The sequence below is a fragment of the Dermacentor albipictus genome, chromosome 1 (genome assembly GCF_038994185.2).
Source record: "Dermacentor albipictus isolate Rhodes 1998 colony chromosome 1, USDA_Dalb.pri_finalv2, whole genome shotgun sequence".
Taxonomy (NCBI): domain Eukaryota; kingdom Metazoa; phylum Arthropoda; class Arachnida; order Ixodida; family Ixodidae; genus Dermacentor; species Dermacentor albipictus.
The window spans coordinates 402,751,885-402,778,140 of NC_091821.1; the positions used below are offsets into that span (position 1 = coordinate 402,751,885).

At 44.9% G+C, this 26,256-nt stretch overlaps 1 protein-coding gene across 1 annotated transcript; it reads left to right on the forward strand.

Annotated features, from left to right (window-relative positions):
- Positions 1–21,476: 21,476 nt before the first annotated feature.
- Positions 21,477–25,855, forward strand: LOC135903600 (P2X purinoceptor 7-like). Its single transcript, XM_065433916.2, has 3 exons — positions 21,477–21,584; positions 21,908–22,123; positions 25,658–25,855. The coding sequence occupies exons 1-3, from the start codon at positions 21,550–21,552 to the stop codon at positions 25,812–25,814; spliced, it is 408 nt and encodes a 135-aa protein (XP_065289988.2). The 5' UTR covers positions 21,477–21,549; the 3' UTR covers positions 25,815–25,855.
- The last annotated feature ends 401 nt before the right edge of the window (positions 25,856–26,256 follow it).

Sequence of the window (26,256 nt, forward strand, 5' to 3'; positions counted from 1 at the left end):
TTCATATGTCTTCTGGGAACGCTCGTTTTCTCGCTGAACAAATAAATAACGGCGACCTTCCCCACTCACATGTCTTTCTATGTTAAGTTTTTTTTCTTTCGTTTTCGTTTCCCTGATATACTGCCACCTTAAAAGTTTCCCCCCTTTATTTGCATCTTTTTTTTCGAAGTTTGTGACCCTCTGTGGCACCGCTCCGTCTTCTAAGAGCACAGAATGCAAAATCAAGACGAAAGAGAGTGATTCGTTTCTCTAAAAGAATCCACGGCGCCAGAAATATGGTAGCCACGCGTAATCACGTCATTGGTCAGCTGGAAATAGAAGAGAAAAAGGGAGGCTTCACTAAAGTTTATGCAGCTGAGCCAAGAATCGCTGATACAAAAAAGGCCAGATAAAACATCGAGAACGCGTTTTTCCTGCGCTCGCATTTGCCGCGTTGCTTCCTGCCCCCTCCCCCCCTCCCCACCTTCACCTTTATCTTTGCAAGCACTCTGGCAGGCTCCGTAGACATGCAGAAGAGGGTTTCGAATAAATGGGGACCATTTGAGGCTAGAAACAAAGTGAAATGGGAAGCAGACAGTGGCCACTCAACCACCGAGAAAAAAAATAAAGAGATTCAAATTTGCGCATACTTCCTGGTTCACAGATAGGGCTGTCTTCAAACTGACAGAAAGGAGGATTTCAAGGAAGCTTCTTTTCCATCACAGTGTGTCGACTCATAATAGCGAAATGTTTTGGCAAAGCGTTATACCTGCCACTCGCCCATCCGGCGCTAGCACTACCCGTAGGACTTACAATACGCAATAACTATATCAGAGCGCAAGCCATGGGCAGCCACATTTCTTGCATCTTCATAATAAAATAGCTAATTTCTGAGATACTGTCACAATGCATTCTAGTATGAAGCTCATACGTCCATTAATATATCCGCAGACATGTTTGGTTCGGCGCGACAACGAGCATATTCGCAGGCAGCTAAGTTCAACAACATTAAAATTCTCCACTTGTTTTTCGCCCCATGAGACGAAAATGTTTTTTATTATCATTGCATTATCAGGCCAAAATAACACTTCCTTTTTTCATAAGATGAAAAAAAAATATGCAAAGTTCGTCGTCCTTAGAGGCTTTCAATTGAGGTAATTTTTATACGTCATTCAGCGAGCTTAGGAGGGGACAAAAGAGAAGAGAGACTCCCAATCAGTACAGTTGCCTGGTAAAAAACTCTCATGGCTGGCCTCGTGCGGATGTGCATTCTCGAAGACGACCTTCATGTGCAGTGCTGCCCCTAATTTTAGATGCAAGGAAGTGACACTGAATAAAATTCTCAGTTTTTCAATCACATCATGGACCGGGGCTTCATGACGAATTGCCTTTCATTTACTTGGGAAGTTACAGCCGAGTAATAGCTCGTTCAAAGTGCAGACACGACATGGTATTGCGGATGGTAGATTTTTGGGCACCCTATAGCTCGGGTCCATGCACGGCACTGCCGTACGCATACATTTACGTGTGTGCTACAGCAGTGCCTATTTCTCACAACGCCATTCGCGAGAAATTGAAAGCTGTTAACCACTCGTATTATTTGATGGAAGCAAAAAGGCCAAGCAAACCACAACGGTAAGACGAATACGACAGAAAATAAGACAAGTCATGCACGCAATTACCTTGTCACCACTTGAACTCATTCTCTCGCCACGGTATTTTTTAAACTTTTTTTACGTTCCATTCCACAGCGTTTTCTCTCGAACTCTTTTCTGCATTAAAGCATAGAAAAGTAGCTTGCATGTAAATTCCGAAGTCCTTTCTTTGCTAACTTCCCACTTCTTGAAAATTTTTTCTTGGCGCGTGAACCAGAACAATAGCTAAAATTCTGCAAATCAAGTTCAGCTGCGTCGCAAAGGCGAGGTTGATGTGCGTTCTGGTACGAGTGCAAAGTGTAACTAAATTATTACATGCCATAGCAACGCGACTACATCCCGCGATAATAAACACTAGTTTGTCCACTCCTTCACGCTATAAATACGTTTGCCTATAAGGTACTTGTAAGATCCTAAATATAACAGGTTTTGAAGTTCTACATTATGTTGCTTTTTTCTAGTCCAGAAAAGTACATATGAAAACGTGCCAGCTTCACAGTTTCGTATCCCTGTTGTGACGGTCTGTGCTTCAGCTGTGTTGCCACATTTCATTAAGCGATATAACCAGGAAGATTTTATGTGCCACGATAAGATATGTTCTTGTTGTCCTGGCAAGAGCATTGATGCAAATATATTAGTTGCAGTGAACCGCGGATAGTCTTGATCCTTCGTAATTGGTTTTATTAATCTGTTCAGCACCACAAAGACGATCCAAGTGCCATCAATATTAGGGTATTAAAAGTAAGGACCTGTATTTTGTAAAATATTTGTAAGAAACTTTGCTTCCTGGTACATAATTAACAGTTGTATGCTGGTTGTACGTTAGCCTATATGTAAAGACTGACTGGCACATCTATAAAGTCAACGCCCAGTAGAACACACCAAAGCTCAATGGTGAAGTCGCTGCCATGAGAATGAGGCCTCGGAAAAGTGGCAGGCCCAACAAACTTCCGCAACGTGCTGCTTATTATGGGTAGCGGCTTTAACGCACCTTGTAGCATGATCTGGTATTTCTCCAATGGTTTCCAACAGTACCACCCGTCGTTCTGAACCTCACGCGATGCTTTGTGTTGCGCGTAGCTTTCCATAAGTTTCACGCTTTCGAATCGTTTTATTTCAGCTCGCCGCAATTCTTGCTGCGTCTACGGTACCTCAACAAGGTGTCTGTCCTACAGGTTGGTGTGGCAGAAAGTGGAGGTTGTTCAGCTGATGCCTGAAAGTAGCTGTGTCCTATTTCTTAAAATAAGTTAACTGTATTATGGTCCTGCAGGACCATTATAAAGCTTCCCAGTGCAGTGCAATATTGTATCTGTAGCCGCAGAAAAGAAATTGTCGGCGTTTATACTGCGCTTGCAGATATCCTCCCAATGCACTGACCGCAAGGAGGTTATGATCACCTGTTTTCTTCCTGGACCTACGCTCACGATCTAATCGTGCTGCTTGAAGCCTTATTTCCTGTAGCTCTCGGCAAACTGAGCAATGCGCGTCAACAAGTTTCCCTAATCATTCCTCGGGCAACAATTTTGCTTCTTTTTTCGAATATAATGCGCGTTAACATTGATTCACAGCAAACAAACAGCTGTGTTACAGTAGTTCTCGGGGAGTTTTTGCATGAGCTCCAGTTATAGAGGAAGACCAAGACCAAGGCTGAATGAGAACACGTTTATTTTTGGAGTCCCAAAGTCGCACGCAATTCATCACAATCATTCAGAAATAGTTATTTACATTGAGCACTGGGAGATGCAAATGTGATGCCTCGAAAGTCACCATTAGAGGACTTGTTTAGTTTCTAGACTAGTTTCGCTACCAAATTAAGTGATAGATATTGTTATTCACTATTGAGTGCCTATGTGACCCACTCCAGGAATGCCAACATGCCCAAGACAGACGGAGAAAGCTTGCAAAAGGAACTTGAACAGAAAGTACAACATCGAAAGAAAGATGGCAACTTCGCCCAAGTTAGGAGAGTGCAAGACTTCCAGGAAAGAACAAATAGGAACAGAACCGAGAGTTTCCATTTGTCAAGAGCCTCAATAACAGTTCTCGGATTTTTTGCCTACGTTTCTCTAACCTGCATTATGCTTTGAATTATTTGCTCGGTTTTGGTGCTAAATGTCCAAGACAGAAGTCCTCGGTAAACTTAACTCTTCAATGGCGAATAAGATGAAGAGGTAAAAAAAAAACTAGCAGCAATATTGAAAACCTTGTCGGCCGCCGAAGGTGGGGAAGGCCGCCAGATTCATCAGCAAGAAAACTGAGCCCAAGTTGAACCCACATTTTCTCTTTTATTGGTAGAGCCATTGATTGACGTTCCTCTTTTACAAATTTCAGTTTGTTTGTCGCTGAAGAAAGCAGAGTGACTAGGAGGTGTGCGCAGAGCCCGTTGATATTATCGCGTCTACGTGTGGCTGACCATTTGTCACGACGAAGGCGCGAACTCACGCGAGCTGTCGTTCCGGTCTGTGTTTGAAGGCAATGGCTAACGCTTTTTTTTGTACAGTTTATATTCACACCAGCGTTCGCCAGTAGCAACCAAGTTACGCGTTTCAAGGGTGTCGAAGCGCGTTATGAGTCACGTGTCACTCATGTTTGCCTCTTCGTGAGCAATACCGCTGCCACAAAGAAAATTATTGCGTTGGTGTGTAGCTGGCCAATTGAAGGAATGATCACTCTGACTTTCGTTTAAAAAGTACTTCCACGTTTCATTTCGTCTACAACATCGTACAGAGGGATCAACAATCAAGCTGTTGCTGCTCGCCGTATGCTAAACATTCTTTCTTCCGTAACACCGAGTAGTCGTTGGTTTGATATATGTACATGTTATAAAAGACAATAGAAACTGTGCTAAGGAGATTATATCATGACAGACGAACGCGACGTACCGAAGTGACCAAAATTCAATTCAAAGCGAGAAGAGCGTATCAATTGTTTGTCGTTGCCATTACTTCGAAAAAAAAAGAAAAAGAAGAAATGTACCTTTTAGAAGTGCCTGGGTCAGCTGATGACCCGATTATATAGTTTCGTTCTTGTACTTTTCTTGCCGTTTTTATCGTCAGAAGCTACATATTTTCTTTTAATATTTAAATAAATAATATTTTCAAGCTAACGCTGGCATTTCGTGTAGTTTTTTTTAGTATATGTGACTCTAAGTACAGGCTCGTCCTTTTAGGCATATTCTAAGCTTAACGGGTCCGTAAGCTTTATGTTTAAGAGGGAAGTAACAGATGGGAGGGATGATTTGCTCAACATTGCAGCTATGTGATGTATTTGTGACGTATCTGGGACTAAGAATCGCTATTTCGAGGATTAGATTTAATTAGATGCACATCGCAATAGGTAAACGGTAAAACAATAGGTACAAATCAGCAACACAATTGTTAGCGATTCTATTCACTTCACCAGAAGAAATAATAAAGTTAGCGTACTAGGAATAGATATCCAATAGCGTGCTAGGGTTCAGTCTGCGAAAGATTCATAACGGAGAACCCGCAATAATGCCAGGCGAGAGGTTTGCGGACTGCTTTCAGACCTGCGGCACTCGGTGAGATGCTCCTTTCATGCGAATGAGAGAGAGGATCCACAGTTCCGAAGCCCAAATCCACGAGAAATATAGCTTGCCACCCTCCAGGAACCGGAAACCCGTTACGAGAACATAGAGATGAGCGGTAAAAAAAAAAAAACAAATGGTGTGGTCCACAAGTAATCTAAGACCGGGAAGCTTCCTATATGATAGAGCGGCAAAGGCAGGTAATAAATAATGAAAAAAATCAAAGGCAAAAGCAAAGGCAATCACAAGGCGTAGGGTGACATGACTACAATATGAAACAGGAAGAAAACATAAAATAAGTAATGATGGTTTTGGGCGAAGGATTAGCTTGGACACCGTCTGTGGGAGCAGTAGACAAAGCGTCCACTGGGAAATCAGCGACTCCTGAGAGGACAACCCAACCAGGACGAATAATCCACTCTCATTCATATTTTTCTTAATATATATGTATTTCAAATATACATACCTGTTAGTCATTCCCTATGCTTCTTGTACCCCGTTTTTCTGGGCCGTCATATGGTTGGCACTCAAAAACATCAGCCTATGGTACTGTTCAAAAATATGCAAGACAGAGCACACTTCTAAATAAGTTCTAAATACACGAAGAAATGGTTCACCGTCATACCTTTGCCCTCAACTGTCTTTTACTGCACAGCACATTTTCCCAACAAGTAATGCTTCTTCCCTTTTTAAGCCTCTCTTTAAAGTAGCGTCTTTATTTGCAGAAACTAAATTTTCAAAATTTGTTCTCAGTTTCGACAATGAAGCAATATAAATCAGCAATTAAATGTATTGGGGTGGTGAGAGACCTCTCTGCATGTCATAATGCATGTAAATTGTCTGTTAGGCATGGCGTCATATTGGATAATTTGTCTGCGGTTCCATGACATGACATTTCATTTAACAATTTCACATTACCGTTGTTTATTTATAGCCTATGGTTACAATACGTCTACAATATGTCTAATCATTTGTTTGGTTGCTGTTGCTGTCTAAATAAAAAAAATCTAGAATATTTTGTCCCCTTGAAATGGTTATAGGCAAGCTGTTTTGCATGGCTGTAAAAAGAAAGTTCTTGTTTGCTTCTTTCTCAAATTTTTTCGAACTGTGTTGAAATGCAGTAGTTGGGAACGTATATGGTTGAACAAATTGTTGTAATATGTGCCACATACTTTATGTTATTTTTCTTTAGGCTTGTCATGTATAACAACTTTGTGGTGACTCTCCGCGGTTACTTAGAGGCTGTGGTATTGGGATGCTAAGAACGAGGTCATGGGATCGAATCCCGGCCACGGTGGCCAATTTTCGCACGTAGAGAAATGCGAAAACACCTGTGTACTTACATCAGGTGCACGTTAAAGTACCCCAGGTGGTCCAAATTTCCCGCATCCCCCATTACGGCGTACCTCAGAACCGAACAATGGTTTTGGCATGTAAAACACCATAATTTAATTTATTAATTTATAGTAACTTTGTGCGGCTTTCAAATATTCGTTCTATTGTGTTTACTTTTTATCAATATTTTATTTACAAACGCCATTGTGTAACAACAGTATAAATTGACTCCTCGTTGTATGGCGCTCAGTTGAGTCTTTGGAACACCTATAAAGATAAATGACAAGAATGGATTTTTTAAGAACATGTGTACCAGTGCCAGGAGAAAGATTGTAATCCAGTTAATAATGAAATACCTCACTCATAGAGCCGTGACTGATAGATCAGCCTTAAAGTCGCCCCAACCCCCCAAAAAAAGAAAAAAAAAGACAGGTAGACGCATACAGAAAGTTACACTTGCTCGTCCACCACCTAGAACATCCACATCGAACTTTTATTGAGGGGACATTGACATCTTATAATGAGAACCAGAAATTGTGCTGATACAAAAAGACATTATAGACGGAGAGAAGACGGACTAGAGGAAATTTATTTTCGAAGCACACGTTCTGACTTTATTCAGTCCTATAATCTACACGGCCCTATATAGATTATCTGAGCCGAAAATGCACAGAGCTTCAATATCTAGCGAGTGCGAGCCACCTTAATCATGCTCCAGAGCTCTAGCGCACATTGTGATTAGGCAAACATTGATTCGGTGCTGGTAGCATGTCTATGGTAAATAAGACGATAATCCCGCTGTAGGTAATGAATTCTGTTTCTTCTGGCGACTTCACTTGGCAAATGTCGTGCGCAGACCTTATTCCTGAAAATTTAATTGGGTAAACCGAAACACTTTGTAAACTTAGCTTAGAGCAAAAATTTAAGACGTGCGCATTTCATTATGTTAATTGAGGTGGCTTGTGTTGCCATTGTTCACTTTTATCGCGTTCACAATATTTTAACAAAATATCACTGGCAGCCGCATACAACGGTGATGTTCTTTCCCCAACCTACATGTGATGGCGCCGCCACTACTACGTAGACGCCATACGAAAACAATGCTATAGCTTGGTCAAGAAAGGATCATGGCTTTTCTATTTTGTAAGACTATTTTACTTCTCATTAATTTCATAGCAAAGCCTATAAATAATTGAATTAGTGTATTTGGACATATTTGACATACCTAAATATAGGGTCCCTTCAACGAAGTTGTTAAGCTGGATTAGTAAGTTATGCTTAGTTACTAATATTGATGAGGTCGCAAAGGAGTGAAGTTATTGTAACGTGGGAAAGTTCTAAAAACCTAATATGGGCTTGTACTTCACGTGCTACGTCGTCGTGAAATTGAAACTCTAGCACCTTCTCCAAACTGTGTGATTATTTATTAACAAGGAAGAGACACATTGAAATTTAAGGAATCTGAAAACACTACCTAAGAGCTTTTGGAACTTTTTATTGCAATGGCAATTACATGAACACACCAAGTGCATTTTTGCTGTCGTCGTCGGCGTCGCCCTCGCCGCGAGGTTCTGTATCAAGTGCAATGGCGATAACAGCTTTGTCGTGCGGCGCATGCTGTATGTGAGAGTGCAAGCACCCGCCGTGGTTGCTCAGTGGCTATGGTGTTGGGCTGCTGAGCACGAGGTCGCGGGATCGTATCCCGGCCACGGCGGCCGCATTTCGATGGGGGCGAAATGCGAAAACACCCGTGTGCTTAGATTTAGGTGCACGTTAAAGAACCCCAGGTGGTCAACATTTCCGGAGTCCTCCACTACGGCGTGCCTCATAATCAGAAAGTGGTTTTGGCACGTAAAACCCCATATATTATTATGTGAGAGTGCAAGCATGCGAGAGAAGCCGACGATCACGGCCAAATCGGGCGTACGCGAACGGAGAAAGCGGAGAGCAAACGGGCCATTTTCCGTCTCGCGAGAGGGCGTGGGCAGATGGGAGAGAGGGAGCGAGGGGGGTTGGTGTTGTGCTCCGGCAGCAACTGCGCATTTTGCGACCGGTAGCAAGGGGAACTGACGATCCCGGATCAGTCTCGCGCGCCTTATATGGAGGCAGGCGCGGAAGCAGCGTGGAAGGGAGTACGGGTCGGCTTAGACTTCGCCAACAATGTGGGCTTTGTACGGCCGGGCGCGGTCGCGCGCGCTGTATCTTGAAAAATATCTGCACGCGGTTCGTACCTTTCTGCGCGCTGTGTGCTCGCCACTGTCACGCTGAAGCGGTATACCGCACGAAGGTCACTTCGCTCGCTGCTGCTGCCGCGTTGTGACAGCGAGTGTTCGCGCTCATCGAGTGTGATGTGTTCATGTTTGTTCGAGTGCCCTAACACCGTTTGCCTGTTAATTGATTTAGTAAGCGAATGTTTCCAACGGTATACGGCCGATAAAACTGCTACCCTTACTTTGTATAGTTGTGCACTAATTTCCCATCACAATCAATGCTGCGACTTGCGGGTGGAACTGCGACTTTTTTCTAAACAACAGCCCAAACATGAGAAAACGCTTAAGAATTCCTGTCGTGTTAGTAGTGTGCCAATGCTGCAGTTTAGGAATGATATTTAAACAGTGCAAATGGTCATTTGCTCCACTAACACATAGTTTGTCGGATCGTAAAATCAGATTTAGGACTACTGCAGAAATGCTACGCGGGACCAAAGTTACAGGGCTGTTCCCACCTATTTGCAGAGGCATATAAACTGATTACGTATACAGCCGCAAATGGGGAAAGAGCCAAACTGTCCAAACTGTCGCCCCATAAGGCATTTAGCTTCAGTCAAGTATTTCGCTATGTATCGAATAACCCTTTTGCATCAGGCAGGCAGCCCCACGTGGATGTTCGGCTCTCGTTACTACCGTGAACGATGTACGCGAGGTGAGCGCAGGAAGTGAAGTTTATATGCTGCGCGGGCTCCCTGTTACAGGTATCATTAAGTTTGCTCCGGTGTTCTGACATGCGCATGTCATGACCCTAAACAATATGGCCATGCGAACGAAAGCTTGGTTCACTGCAAATGGATAAGAAGAATACCTTGGCTTGCTCCCGGAAATGGCGTCACGAAGGCGCCGTTGGCTGCTACAAAGCGGAGGCGGCGACAAGAAGTAGCCATGGAAACAGGAACTGCAAATTTTGTCGAGTCTTACGTTCCTCCCGATTTCATACGAGCTTATTACGCGAAGAAGTGGGAAGCAAACAAACTGGTGTTCCACTCAAGCGCCGTCATTTAGCACGGCCAAAGTGGTCTCATAAGCGCTAGAGTTTTCGCTACGCTATCGCGTCAACTCGGCGCCGCCACCGCTGCCCAGCAAATCCTCCTTGGCTCAGGAAACGTGACTGCTGTCGCCTGTACTGGTTTAGGGAAGTGACGAGCAGCTCATAACATCGCTGTAGCGAATGGGCTTGATAAAAGGCTAACTAAACATGTGCGTGCTGCGCAACTCATAAGATGGCTGTGGCGAATGGCCTGGAGAATCTGCTAACCAGACATTTGTGTGTTGTCAACATTTCCTTTCAGCAGCACCTAACTTTTGGAATTATGGTAGAATATGGAAGCAAGGTGGTACAACCGTGAATCGGTCTAGTTCACAGGTGAGGTCACTTCAGCGTCATAATTCAGCGTCATAATTATTTTTCCACAATAATGTACGTATACCCTACGCCTCGCAGCTGTGCCCTCTGACACACATGCTTGCAACAGCAACGCGCAGCTGTAGGTTGGCAAGTGGAATTTTAATGAACGATGCTGGAGAAAAGAACATAAAATCTATAAGTACGTGATTGTGTTCGTGAAGTATCGGCTACTACAACCGGTCCATGTCTATCCTTCATAATGGTGGCCGATAAGTGCAACGTTACGTGATTGTAGTAGAGTGTTGTCGGCTTTATGCATCTCCCCTATAGCAAAGAATTCAATGCTCAGTCTACAACTGGGAAGCGGTGGCCGCGAAAACTAGCACAAGGAAATCTGGCGTACACAAAACGAACAATTTGCAAGACGGCTTCTAGCTTTTCATGACTGCTTACCACAGAATATGTATATGTTGCATTTTCACAGAATCCAAAGCACGGAAGCACTGCTGTCACATTTATCGGTGTGCTGCAATTCCGAAACACCATGTCTAGTTTCTTGTGTTTTGAGGTCAATGTATTGCCTCCTTACAAACGAGAAACAACTAAAGCTTGAAATCATCGAGGGACGAGTGAATATGCCCACGGCAAACCAGTGAGAACGACGCCAAAAAGGGTAGCACTCGAGTTGGATGGTTGCTTGTATACGTAGCAACTAACTTTCAGAATTCAATTGACGCCAACGCGAAAGAGCACATGCAGCAAATCTAGGGCCGATTTTGCAACCAAGCAAAAGTAGCCGGCTGATAATATCCAAGAGGCGTGCCTCTGGACATTAAGTCAGGCCGGAGCTCTGAACTCTATATTTGCGGCACTCTGCATTTGCTCGGCTGCAGAGGCTAAGCACGTGGCTCTCAATTGCACGCTCCATGATGCCTGCACTTATGCAGGCGTTGAGTCCACACGCTCGATTTGTCTTCATTTTCTCTGGTTGGTGCTACTTAGACATGACGTACTCGTCGTCTGGCGGTTCTTCTCGCATCGTCAAAGTGGGTGACCTCACCTCGGAGCTCAGCTATCTTTTAGGTAACTTTCTTCTTTTTCTAAACAAATACAATTTGCGCGCTTCTTGAGGCACTAGTGGCCATGTTTAGTGTTTTCATCCTAGCCTGTGCATGACATACACGCGCCAGTTATAGTGGACAGCGAAGCAGCCGAAACGCACGTGTGACGGTGTTTCGCAAGCTGCGCTTCTGAAGTGATGCTACCCTGTGGCTTCTTCTGGCGCTACATTGCTGATGACAACGAGGGAATTTAATAGTCTACCAAGTGTTCATAATTTGACCCCGATGTGCTGCAGCCTCCATTCGAAGGAATTCAAGGATGGCAGAACGATCACTTTGCACGTTCTGGCAAGTCCTCATAATTAGACCGTTATTAAATGTGGCATTGTGCATAGTCGTCGCGAATGTTACGTTGTTTTATCCTAAAAACACCAGCATTTGTGTCACTGGACTGTAGCAAATACGCAAGTTAATTTATTGGCTGTAGACTTTAATACGAAGAAAAAATTGTTCCTTCATAAATTCTTAGTGAGCGTAGCACGTCGAGCACCCTATCAGACATGGTGGTGCCTACAGAAAGTGTTCGTCCGTAAGGATATCCAGAACACTGAACACGTGCCACATTAGGTAAATTGAGGATTTAATTGACCGACAACTTATTGTGGATGGTGTTTTGTTGCGTACATTGACAGAAGCGGGGGGAAGAAAGAAGCGGGACACATGAGTGTGTGCACATAGTGAGAGATGGGTTAGTTAGGCGGATGTCAGTGGAAAAATTAGAAGTGAGCCTGCATGTTCCGAAGACAAATTTCGAGAAGGAAACGTAAATTCTCGTGCGCCATGTCATCAAGAAGAGATGTGTGGATACACTGGGGGTGAAGCATCTACCGCATTTTATTACGGACACCTGTTCAGGAAATTGTTGACTTCTTTGTTTTGACACAGATGGGGTGGTTATATATATTAAATTACTCACAAATTATTGGAGAAAAACAAATTGGAGGACGCTTAAGCTCCGCCTTCAAGAGCCGAACACGATAGCATTGTCGCACCCCATTCGCACATCGCAGGGGACGCTTTTTCACCAGATGCGCTACGGCGCAGCGACCACGTCAGAGGCATCCCGCATCGAACGCTGCACCTAGGGATCGCGCTGTGAGCGGAAAAAGGAGCCGCGTCGCCTAAACACGAGGGTTCGAGTGACGCACGCTGGAAGTTTGAAGAGGAGAGAGCGAGAAAACTTATAAAACGCAAGGGTATTGGGACATCCTCGCACCGGTCCCCGCACGGCCCCAATGCGCTCAAATGAGACGAAGGGCAGAAGCGGGCGAATGGCTCGCCACCTCTCGGGGCAGCGCCGTACATTGCGAGGAGGGGGTCTTCTGTCTTTGCCGCAAGATGGCTCTGCTTGAGCGCCAAGCACTTTTTTATATCTGTGGGCAGGAAGGCAACAATTTAGGTTTGAAATTAAGTGTTAGAAAATCAGGTGTTATGGTATTCAAGGAAAACAGTGAACAGACAGCGGAGATACAAGGGCAGGAAATACCTCGGGTAAGAGAATATAAATATCTTGGTATAAGGATAAACGAAGGCTATAGATATATGGAAACACAGGAAAAAAACAATCACAGTGAAGGGGAAGAGAAATGAAGCCATAATTAAACACAGAGCGCTATGGGGATACAATAGGTACGAGGTCCTCCGAGGTTTGTGGAAATGTGTAATGGTTCCAGGACTTACTTTTGGAAATGCGGTTGTTTGCCTTAAATCAGGGGTACCATCAGGACTCGACGGGAACCAAAGGTCAGTGGGTCGCTTCGCATTGGGCGCTCACGGGAAGTCTACAAATGAAGCTGTGCAGGGTGATATGGGCTGGGTTAGTTTTGAAGTGAGGGAAGCTCGCAGTAAAATTGAGTATGAAGAACAGCTGAGGAATATGAAAGAAAGTAAATGGGCTGGGACAGTGTCAAGGTATCTGTACAGGAAAAATGTTGATTCACAGTGGAGGAAAAGAACTAGGAAGCTTAGCAGCAAGTATTCGACCTGTAGGGCGGCCAACACAGCAACAAAGAAGGTCAAGCGGAAAGTCAGAGAGGCTGAAATAATCTCATGGGTGGCGGCAATGGAAAAGAAACCTGCCATGAGTAACTACTTAGGAGGAAAAAACGAAATCAGGAAAGAAACAATTTATGATAACTCAAAGGGAACCTCATTACATTTCGAAGCGAGATCGGGACGCCTTAGAACACGCACCTATAAAGCGAGATATAAGGCGGAAGAAGTAGCATGTGCTTGCTGTGGTGAAGCTAGGGAGACTATGGAGCATGTTTTATTGGTATGTGAAGAAGTCTACCCAGCGGTCGATTTAAGCGCCACTGGCCTCCTTGAAGAACTTGGGTTCAGCGAGAGCAGTGGAAAGGTAAACATGCCCGCAATAGGCATTAGTAAGAGGCGATTAGAGTATTCTTGGAAGAAAAGGAGGAGAACGACAAAAAGCTGAGACATACAAAAGCACAGTTCGAAATAGGGGATCAGAAAATTTAGGTGGGGTAGTTCATAGTGTTTTTTTCTCTTTTTCGTTGTTTAACCTAGGTACGACATTAGGCAGTATAATAGCAAGAGCTTGGTAGCGCAACCCACCGCCCTGTTCCAAAGGGGACGCTCATAACATCCATCCATCCATCCATCCATTCATCCATCCATCCATCCATCCATCCATCCACCCATCCATCCATCCATGCATCCATCCATCCATCCATCCATCCATCCATCCATGCATCCATCCATCCATCCACCCATCCATCCATCCATCCATCCATCCATCCATCCATCCATCCATCCATCCATCCATCCATCCATCCATCCATCCATCCATCCATCCATCCATCCATCCATCCATGCACCCATCCGTCCATCCATCCATCCATCCATCCGTCCGTCCGTCCGTCCGTCCGTCCGTCCGTCCGTCCGTCCATCCATCCATCCGCAGAAGAAATGTAGTGGAAACGTACTTCGGCACTCGTTTAACTGTGACTTCTGTAATTTACATGCTCATAATTACCGATATATACCGCAGTAAAACTTTCTACGGCAGGTTTCTAAGGCAACACCGCATTTACTAGAGGCGTTTTTGTCGCGCTTTGAACCATCGAACTCATGGCTGAGTAGTAGCGTCTCCATCTCACACTCCGGAGACCAGCTGGTTCGATTCCCACCCAGCCCATCTTGCAAGTTGGTTTCATTTATGAATTGCCTTCCGGGATTTTTCGCTCATGGCCAGCGTCGCCTACACCAGCTTTTCTGCGACACGAGCTCCTTAACGCTATCGCGTTAAAACAGAGTTGAGGTTATGTACTATACCCAAGTGGATGTCGACATCATTTAGTAACTTATGCTGCTGGTCCACCCAAGTGATGCCGTCAAGTTGAACTGCGAAATGAAATTGACATTGGCAACACTTTGCTCCTGTGGGTTTAGTGAGCCGGTTTTGCGTTGTACACGCTCATGCTCACCTGCTAATGTTTTATTCACTCACAGCCATAAAAGAGTGCAAGTCGCATGTGGTGTCATTTATGAGAACAAGCCTCCAGTATAGCAGGTTGAAAAAGTAACCAACATCTTTGCTGAGTACATGTTTGAAGATGATGAAAATGGCTTTATGGCTTTAACACCGTTTAGTTTGCTGACGACCCCAGTGAGCTTTTGTCGACAGTGCGAAATGTTTCAATGTCTCCATACCGACGCCGCCACGATGTTGAGGCAATAGTTTCCGAGTTGCGCTACAAAAATGAAAGACGCCTCACTTATCCTACATCACAACAGATACCGCAAGAATGAAATCACTTTACTGCCGGAATGTATTTCGCTCGTGGAAAATTGTAAGAGGCACAGTTGCGACTCCTCGGACGACCGAGAACATTTTGAAATTTCAAAAGAATCATAATATTGAAGCCAATATGGGCATTTGAGACGTCATATGAACACTTGTGAGTAAACATGTGTATATGTGCTTTATGGGCTGAGAATACCATGCCGGGCTGGTTATATCAATGCTACTTTACTACTTCTATGTAAACAATCCTCTATGCTGCATGTAGTTGTTGAACTTGATGATTTTTCGCAGTTTCGACACCCTCAGTAGCCCCGTTGATTCTTGATTTCTTAATTTTACTGCTTCTTCAATGAACCTAATAGCCGAACACTGTCTCAATTAATCCTCGTTTTCATTTTCTGATGGAGATGTTATACACGGTGCAACTTGCCTAACAAAATAACAATGTCACCAAGCCACACAAACACCACGATACCATTGTGATCGCTTTCCTACTGTATATAATAAGCTATCAAACGAATTTTCAAACAATAACCCTTACTCCTTCAGAGTAAACAACACAAATGAAGACAATTATAACCTGCCGTAGTCGCACCATATCCCAGTGGTCATTCAATATGTGACTGGAGTAATTTTGAAGAATATTTTTAACCCCTTACTCTCTGTACACTTTCTAACTACTATCTCCCAACCCCACTGCAGGGTAGCAAACCGGAGAATAATATCTGGTTAGCCTCCGTGCCTTTGCTCTTCAACTCTTTTTGTCTTTCTCTCTCGAGTAATCTGTGATTGAAGTGCCCCGCCAACTCCATCTTCAGAAAGAGAATAATTTCAGCATTACCACCCAACCAATGTCCTGACAATTGGAAGGAGTAGACCGCTCCCCCACGAAAATAAAAAAAATAACTGTGCTGACGACTTATGTTGCAGTACGCCAAGAACACACTGGGCTAGGAGGCAGGAGTCAATCAGGAGGCTCGGACTGGGGCCTTAGTTTCTTTGGGAATAACAAATGTTATTTCGCTCTCATAGACACACACGCTGTAGACGACAGAAACTAGTGCGAAGGTTTGTAGAAACTTGAGCCAAGTAAATATTTCACAGACACGTAAAACATATACTAATCATTTGCATTGTTGGTACTGATACGCTTGGAAATGGAATGGCCTCACTTAAAATCGCAAACACGTGCTCGAGTACGCTTTTACGAGAAAAGCCTGGTCGAAATTTTGCTAGCGCTGGCAGTGCTGGCTGGGGTGAAGAGAGCGGTATCTACTAAGCTAGGCCACAGATGACCAGCGGCGTCATGCCTTTGCTCATGAGTTTCGTTGCCTCGTGGAGGGTCTACAACTTGCGTCGCTGAGGCGCAAGCTGTACTCTGTACTCCGCGTGTCTGTGCTCCATGTTGCGTGGAGGACAGACGCCTGTAGCCAGATACTACTCGTGCCAGAGTAAACATACTCTGTGGGAAGCTGTACTAATCAAAAATATATGTAAAGTGACGCACCACTGAAATCTGTACTCTCCGACAGCAAGCACCCAGGAGGCAAATATGTGCCGACGGAAGGAACTATAACTGGCGAGCACAGAGAGAGCTGGTCTAAATTTTCTCGCGGCTGCACTCTCAGTATCAAAGGAAAATCGTGTTGACTATCACGGCCAACGCCTTCTGATGTTAACGAGCGTGAAGAAAGCGTGGCAGCGTAGGGAGCAGGACAGTGAAAAAAGCAAGGTAATTTCCTCTGCCAACACGGATACAGGCACCCTGTCACCAATCCGGCAGGAAGTCAGCGCCTCGTTTGTCTAATGTTTCATGATAAACGTTTCCTTGGACCAATTCATCATGGTATTTTTCCTTTTTTTATAACGAAAGAATAGAGACACAGCTCCCTCGCGCAAACACGATTCCCGGCACATTGAAGTCCACCCCGAGTGGAAAAAAACATCACGTAAAGGCAGCTGCATTCGACAGGGACAGCATAATTTTTATTCTCGGAGACGCCGTTCGCCGGTGTCTGCGGTGAAAACGGGAAATAAGTTATTTTACAAAAGAATAGCCAACGAACAAATCGACGTGTGCACAGTGGATGCTTTTCTACGACCTGAACCAGACTTCGTTACCAAATAGTTACTCTACGCTTGCCGGCACTGTATTGAGTTTTCGTCAACAATACAACTAAAAAGGAACGTTCGCATGGGGTGAGTGATAAAAATTTGCCATCAAAAAGACAGAAGCAAGCAATGAATGATTGAAAAAGGTAGTGGCATGGGCTAGCGGAAGTTTGGACAACCGTTCTTGTAAGAGAGAAGTTCCACAGCCTAGATGCTGGCTTTCCTCCATTGTATGCCTTGGTAATGGACGTTTTCTATCACTGTCAGGTTTAAAACTGCCCAGCAGTACATTTCCAGAATGAGCAAAGGCAGTGCACTTGTGCACGTTAGCGCAAATTCTTGTATTTCATTTGTTGGCATAGTGCCCTCGCGTGCAGATCTTAGTGGGCTTTTGCACTCTTCGACTGCATTCAGTGTTTTTCTGTGCTGTTCGTGATTTTGTTTTGTATACCATGCGACAAGAACTAGCAGGTGACGCCTAAATGGCGAGCCAGACGTTTTTCATCGACTTACACTGTGCCTTCAAACATTCCCTGAGAGAAAGCTCAGCACTTCTGCCATTTATTGGATAAAATATAACTCCACACTTACAAAGAAAAAAAATCCAAGGCCTTCACCACCTTAGCTTGTTTTGAGATATCTAGTTACGCTGACTGTTTTGGAAAATTCGAGTGACTTGGAAGCATTACTTTTCGTGGCATCGCTGGTTCGTTTTTGCTAATGTGCTCAAATTTGGCGCAGACGTAATTGGGCAGCACATTTTTAGTTATTCTGTTTTAGTGAATTGCTTGATTCCACGTTGAATACACAATACAAGGAAGGAAAAAGTGGAGAAGGAAGGCAGGGAGGTTAACCAGTTTCGCTTAACCGGTTTGCTACCCTACACATGGGAGCGGGATGGGGCAGATGAAAGATGGGAGGAGAGAGAGAGAGAGAGAGAGCACATAACACCGCGAACACATCGTCAGTTACAGTCCGTCACTCTTGCGCAGTACGCGATATCACTGTCACAGCCGCTTGTCCAAGCCCGTATCCTTCATAAACCGAAGTAGTCCCTTCGTCGCCTTGAGCTGCGATGTCTTCTGTCGGCGATGTGTGAAAATGGTTGCAACTGACAATGGTCTATTGTCCAGGTGCGCTAGAACAGATGCCATGGACTGTCTCTGAACATTATATTCAGGACAGTCGCACAGAATGTGTTCCAGCGTCTCCTCGCAAAGACAGACATTGCAGAGAGCGTTATCGGCCATTCCAATGCGAAACGAGTAGGATTTCGTGAAGGCCGCCCCTAGCCATAAGCGATAAAGCAGGGTGGCCTCACTTCGGCGGAGTCCAGTTGGCATACAGAGACGCATCAATGAAGGCAGGTCGTGTTGATGATTGCTGCGGTTGGTCTGGCTGCTTGGTGTGCACCATAGAGAGAGCGTGATCTCCCGTGCAAGCACTTGAAGTCTGCTGGCTGCGTCGGACCGCGAATGTGGTATGGCCTCTTCCTGTGTGTCTTCAAGAGCTGTCCGAGCGGCTTTATCAGCTTCTTCATTTCCTATGACGCCGCAGTGACTTGGCAGCCACTGAAACGTCACGTGATGTCCTTTCTCATGTGATGTATGAAGCAGGCATCTAATATCGAGCACGAGCTGTTCGAATGGCCCGCGACGCAGAGCTGATAGCACAGATTGGAGGGCTGCCTTGGAGTCACTGAAAATTGACCATTGTCGAGGTGGTTCCCGATTGACGAAACTAAGAGCAGCGCGAAGAGCAGCTAGTTCCGCAGATGTAGATGTCGTTGGGTGGTCAGTCCTAAAGCTGATGGTAATACCTCTTTCTGGGACGACCACAGCACCGGACGAACACTGGATGTTTGTGGAACTATCTGTATAAATATGTGCACTCTCCGTGTACCTCTCGTGCAGAAGAAGCAGAGACAGTTGTTTGAGCACAGGCGACGACAGCTCAGACTTTTTCCCGATTCCTGGTACGCTGAGATGGACTGTGGGGCTGACAAGGCACCAAGGGGGTATCGGTGGCTTAGATGGAGCGGTAAAGCCCGAGGGAAGTTTGTCGTTGTACTTGACGATAGTTTTTGAGAATGATGCTTGGTGCCTGTCTGAAGGTAGTGTTGCAAGGTGGTGATAGGGGGCACGTGCAAAATGTCTGATATGCGTTCTCAGGGCTTCCACCGTGATGTGAGTTTGCATTGGATGGTCCCGAGCAATCGCAATAGTTGCCTCAGTTGACGTGCATCTGGGCAAACCAAGACAAACTCTGAGTGCTTGGGCTTGTGCTGCCTGCAGGACACGAATATTTGTCTTGCAGGTGTTGGTCAGTACAGGTAGACTGTATCTTAAGAAACCGAGAAAGAGAGCTCTGTAGAGTCTCAGCATTGCGTCTACTGACATCCCCCACGTCTTTCCTGTCAAGTATTTAAACAACTGGGAGGTTGCTGTCCGGCGCCGTTTCATGTAGGCCACGTGTGGGCTCCAACTGAGGTCTAGGTCGATAATTACGCCAAGAAATCTGTGGGTTCTGACATAGGAAATGGTCCGCCCATTGATTGAGATGACATAAGGCGTCATTGGTTTGCGAGTAAATGCTACTAGGGCGCATTTTTCTGGCGATATGCTCAGACCTTGTTCACACAAGTAGCTCGCTGTCAAAGTAGCCGCTCTTTGAAGCCGTGCACGTACCTGAGGACGTGTGACTGCCGAAGTCCAGACACAGATGTCATCTGCGTATATTGAAATTTTGGTGGTAGTTGGCAAGTGTTCAGCAAGCCCAATAAGAGCGAGGTTGAATAGCGTCGGGCTAAGAGCACCGCCTTGAGGAACGCCCCTGCTGGCGTAGCGTCGCGTAGTTGGGCCATCGTTGGTTAACACATAGAATGATCTTGCAGAAAGGTAACTTGCGATCCACAAAAATACTCGACCACCTAGGCCAACCGTCACAAGAGCGTCGAGAATTGCCTCATGTAATACGTTATCGTATGCCCCTTTCACATCTAAGAATAAAGCTGCAGATAAACGTTTACGGGACCTTTCGTGCTGGACATATGAAACGAGATCAACTACATTGTCGATGGAAGAGCGGTCACGTCGGAAACCAGCCATGGAATTCGGATAAATCTTGTAGTATTCAAGGTACCATTCCAGGCGGCCAAGGATCATCCGTTCCATTATCTTTCCTACACAGCTGGCCAACGCTATTGGGCGGTAAGAGGCGAGCTCTAGCGGGGATTTGCCCTGCTTCAAGATTGGCACCAGGCGGCTCACTTTCCATTCGTCAGGAACATTTCCCTCCTGCCATGAGGTGTTGTAGAGACTCAATAGTGCTATCCGTGCGGATTCTCCGAGATAGCACAAGGCTCGGTATGATATACCATCTGGGCCCGGAGATGATGAGCGCCTGCAGAGAGCTAGTGCTGCCTCGAGCTCCTCAATACAAGAAAAGTGTACTTCGCCTGGGGCAATGCCAGACAAAAAATTGCCGTACTTATCAGAGAGATTAGTGCCGGTGCTATCCATCACGACGGCATACGGCGCCTCAATCGCCTTTCCTGCTCTGTAAACGTTCCACAGTTTGATTAGGCGTGTTACTCAAAATACAGCAGCCATCGCATTGGGCGGTTAAATTAGTGGCTATTTGCAATTAGCTACAGTAGGAATTAGTTTCCGACGGGCGACTTCTTTCTGCGGTCGCTTGAAAACCGGATAAGTCTTAAGATGCTGCCTTCTAGATTTCGTATACGCAATATGCTAGACAAATGTACAGCAAGAGAACAAAAAAAAAATTAGTAGAGATACTTAAAGGGACACTAAAGGTTACTATTAATTCAACGTGGACTGTTGAAATACCACCCCAGAAACCTCGAAACGCTTGTTTCGTGCCAAGGAGAGACTTATTTTAAGAGAAAATGCTTTTTGAAGCGTCCGCGTGCCTCTAGCACAGTTTAAATCGCCCGCCCTCCGATCGAGGAGAAGTGACATCACGGTCTCATAGTGACGTTGCGCCGTCGGTGAGTGGAACGGCGTCCACAGACGGCGCTACGGCTTTTCTGCGCAAAACGCGAACGCGCGGCCAGAAACGGAGCCAAGACAGAGCCAACAGCAGAGTGAAAGCGGCAGCATGGCGGCAGTATGATGGCTAGCGGAACGAGAAACGCGCGACCATAAGCTGGTACCTCATTCTATGACGTAAACTTCGACGCTCGTCGCGATGGACCCTGACAACGACACATTGGCTCGCGATGCTGGGCTCAACTTCAGCGATTTGAGCACTGACGAGCGCGACCTGCTGCTGAGGGCTCGCGCTGCCGGCGTCGTTGCGTACTACGACGGCGCCCTCGACACCGGCTCTCCGGAGCGGGAAAGCATCGAGGGGAGCAGCGATGCGACCTCGGGCGAAGAAGACGGTATGGACATGCCGTCCCGACTTTCAAGCACAGACTGGTACGTACAGATGCTTGTTATTACGTGCTGCATCGGTCGCTTAGAAACGTTACCTGCAATTCGCAATGCGCAGTTAAATCTAATCGAAACCTGCTCGTTTTCTCCTTTGCGGCCAGCTATGGCGCGGCGTGTCATTTTCGTGTTTTAACAATTGAAAGCATTTCAGGGCCAAGCCCTAAACAAGCACGGTGCCTGTAGCTTCGTGTTGGATGGACCTGAGTCGAGCTGTCAACAGTGCCGGACGCAACATTGCGAATTGCGTGTGTGATCTGTACCGGCTTCTGGTTCGTGCATTGCTGTTACTTTTGCATTACACATTACAGGTGCGAATGTGGGCACTGCCAGGTGCTCGCGAACTTCCTCGAGCACGAGTGTCTGTGCTGTCGCGAGATGGGTGCACCCGTAAGTCTCGCCCAACCGCAGGGTTGCATCACGGAACATCCAGACTTTAATGTTCTGTGTTTGAACGTTGCCGTGCTCCGTGTGGCCTACCTGGAACTTCGTTCATGGGGGCACACCATGGACGATGAAATGCACAAGTAAGTTCTTGTTCTTGCACAGCTTTCTTTGGACCAATGAAATAAACGTGGATCGCTAAAACACATAGCTTATTAACCAAGCAAACATGTCAACTTTTTTAAATGCTGTTCGCCTACTCGGGTTGTTTTGGAAGGGACAAACAGAGAACATGAACTATTTCTTTCAGTGTGTTAGCAGAATTAGTTTGCAAACACAGCAAGGTCAAGACTTCCAGTCGACAATTGTTGGCATCAGAAATGAAAATTTTTTGCACATCAAATCTCTAGGGGTGTGTAGGGCAGGAGAGCATACATCAGGCACGTACCCAAGGAGGGGCCCGGGGGGGGGGGGGTGCCCCCTTTCTCCTCCCGGCCACGCCTAAAGCACCGCCAAATCAATCTTGAGACTTGCCAGCTATTCCGTGGTCAACACTGGGCTGCTGTTACAGTATTGTTATGGCCAAGGCATAGAAGCGATCCCTGATCAGGTCAAGGGAAAGGTAAAAGTCACTGAACTGAGGGCATGAAATAGACCGATATTCTCCCACCTAAAGAATGGCGGAATGTTTTCGCCTTTCTCATTATTTTGATGTTTGTTTCAAAATCTGAAGGTGCTGCCATTAGGAAGGCCCCATTGATATATTTTCATCGATCTACATTTCCTAGTGATCCCTAAAAATTTCAAAATTTGAATCAAACCTTGCAATAACTCTTGAACCCATAAGCAATGTGAATGTCACCTGTTACCTCGTCTGGTTTTTCCCTTGAATGTAGAGTATTTTTCGTGGAAAAGTGGCAACGGGAAAAAGAGTTGCGAAAATGGAAAAAATTAAGCCGTTGTTTACGAAAATATTTATGGATGAAATTCTTTTTATTTAAAAAGGAAGTAGAGAAAACGCCGCCAGAAGTGGAGAATGATTCCGTGCGTTTTGAATTGCTCTTCTACAGTTATCAGTCAAGCCGCCCGACGTAGGCACTTATTTGCTGTGCCTATGTGGGCGCTTTTCTAACCTTCCACGGCGTGCCTCATAATCAGAAAGTGGATTTGGCACATGAAAACCCCATAATAATAACCTTCCACGGTGGGCGCAGTACGTCTACAACCATAGCGTCCTGTGCTCCACACGGTTGTATGGGACTAGCGGCCACGCATCATTACACAACTTCCCAAATAACACTACGAGTCGGTTTTGACATAGAGTTTCGAACAATAAGTAACTCTGGTGCTTCAATTGTTGAGCCACCATAGAAATGATGGAAGTACACGTATTTGTCTGATCTTCGTGTTTGTGGATTTGTTTACCACAACTTGTATGCATTCATTGTCATAAATTTCAAAGCAATGTATACTTTTCCAAGTGCAGAAGATGCTACAAACGCAAACAATCACTGCTAATTGCAACGATTCAGCTTGTCGAGGTGGCCAAATCGAAACGCGCCTAGCATCTCAAAGTACTGGCGTGCCCGCAATAAATTCATGAGGGCGTTGTCACGTGTCGATGCGGACCACCGCAGCATAATGATTTCAGTATCGAACGTCTATGCCTAGCGGTCCTGTGTTTGAATCCTGCGGTCGTACAATTTTAATAATGTTTGTTTATTTAATTATTTACTGTGCGGTACATTGTCGAAAATGACGAGTTTGCAAAGCTGTATGAAGCCGAAAGAATGAAGTTTAGGCAAATCCGTGTACTTCCCATAATTGCCATGCTGGCTCAACTGCTCCCATTGCAGCTCCCTTAGACACGACCCCCAGAGTTCTATCTAGTAATTATTGTGTGAAACTCCAGGGGCCTTAGTACTTCACTTGGTAGAGCAGGAAACGGGGGACCTAAAAGAACTGCGATTGTTCTGCAAACACATCTTTCACTATAATTCATCCAGAGCTACTTAGAAAAACACTACTAGAAATCTTCATTTTGCTTGTTCTTGGCAGTGCCATTTCTGTGCCTCTTTCCTGCGTGAGTTTGTTGTTTCTTTCTTCTTCTTCACCTTGTTTCTTTTCCATTTTGTGGGTTTGCGACGCGCCTTTAAGTGAGCGATGGAAAATTTTAAAGTTTGTACTAGTAAAAGTAGACCCGCCCCCGATTTTGCATAGAAACCTTGGGTGTTCCCCCTCCTAGCAGAAAAAAAATTCCGGGTATGTGCCTGGCATACATATAGTTTGATCAAGCTGATGCTCATCCAGGAGGCCGCAGGTACCACCGGGGAGACGTCTATAGTTTTTTGTTGTAAAGTTGATCTTCCAAATGAATCCAAATATGTTTCTGATGCTCTTAATGCAATTCATATTGCATACAGTTGTTACACCCAGATTGTTACTCCTCTGGTGCACCTAATTTCAGCATTGGTTAAGAAACAGCTGCACATCAAAGCATTGTCTCATTTATAATGGTCATGCGCACTGCATTATTAACATTATTTGCCATAGTGGCCTCATCACACACTTTGGAATTGTCAAGGGTTCACTCAGGAATACTTAGTCGGTTTGTCTGTAGGCATCATTTTTCTATTTTTTTTTAGCCAGCCTTCTCATTGTGACATTGTGCCACTAAGCCTCTTGATGTACACATACTGCATGACATGTCTCAACAGCAAAGCTAATAGATGTTGAAACAGCTGTTTGGCAAAACACTTTGTTTATTCATGCAGTGATAGAAGCAGTTCAGGATGGTTAGGAATTTAGAAGAAATCCAACAAACAGCAGATAAGTCTGTATTTATTTACAAGGACTATTGATCTATAATGACTGCTACATATTAAAAATGACAGTTAGAATGCTAGATATACAAAATAAAAGTACAAATGGACAGTTGAGTATGCTCATTCATAAAGTAATGCGGCAAAAGAGGTCAAGGTTTATGCGTACAAAATATCTTTGGGTTGAAAGTGGCAAAATGGGCGGCAACAAGATGTAGCGGATGGGTAGAAGAATAGTTCGTGTTTTTAAAAAATTGCTAATACACATGGTTGACATGGATGGATTCACTGACACCAACAGGAACCTCCTAATAGAACTGTGAGCAACACATTCATGTTATAGTAAACATGCGAACAATGAAAAACTGATATCACATTGGATTTGTACACTGGCTGTCGACTGCTACCTAATGTTGAAGTAAAGTCATGGCACATTATGTAACGTAATATATGAGCAGGGAACTAGCCACTTAAAAAGACATTATAAATGTATTTACATTGAACATGGAGCAGTTTTATGAGAAAAAAAAATTGTAGGGAGAGAGCACCCCCTTCTAGGCTTGTGAAGTAAAGCCACTATACTCCAGCTGGCTGACGAATAGATCTACAACTGTGCTTGTTTACTTTCAGTGCCTGGAGGGCACTTATTTAACATGGGATGCAAGTTTACCTGAGGCCACAAAAAATTGTATTAATAATATCAATAAAAAAATGCTTGGGGGCCATAGCCTGCAGCCTCTTCCACAGAGGCTACTCACAGCATCAATCCATCCAACCAAGTGAAGTGCCTTCAATTCACTCAATGTTTCTATGCAAGTGTGTAATAATTGTTTTGTATTTTTTTTTTCTTTACAGAAGGTACCGGTACACAGCGTACAGGCAATTTGTGCGCTGGCTGTGGGGACGGCTTCGAAAAGGCGAACGTTTTGTGTTGCCATCGTGTGCTGTCGCGAAAATTCGGATGACGTTTCCCACAGAAACGCCCACAGGATTCAAGTACCCAGAGTCTTAGAGGGAAAGAAAATTGTGGAAGCAGCACAGTGTCATCGATAAATCGCAGTGCACATTTGAGTTCCTCATCAGATATCGAAAAATGTTCTGCTTACCTGTCAGCAGGTGTCACTAGTCACAAGGTTGTTGGTTTTTTAAAGCTAAAGTGCTGAGCAGTAAAACATTCTGTATTCTTGTTGATGATGTGTTTCGTCACTGAAGACATAATGGAAAAGTTAGTGATGACTAGAATGCCAGCGATATGGCAGAGTAGGAAGAATCATGTGTGCATGTTTAACTCTTTCCTTACCAGGACTTAGGAAATCAAGCAATTTGACATATTGTTTACACGTTTCATCAGAACAGGAAATAACAATGTTCTCTTTTGTCCGGCTGTTTCCTTTGTTTTGGCATTGTTTTCTAAAGCGACACAACAATGTAATTTCTTACAACCACACTAACGG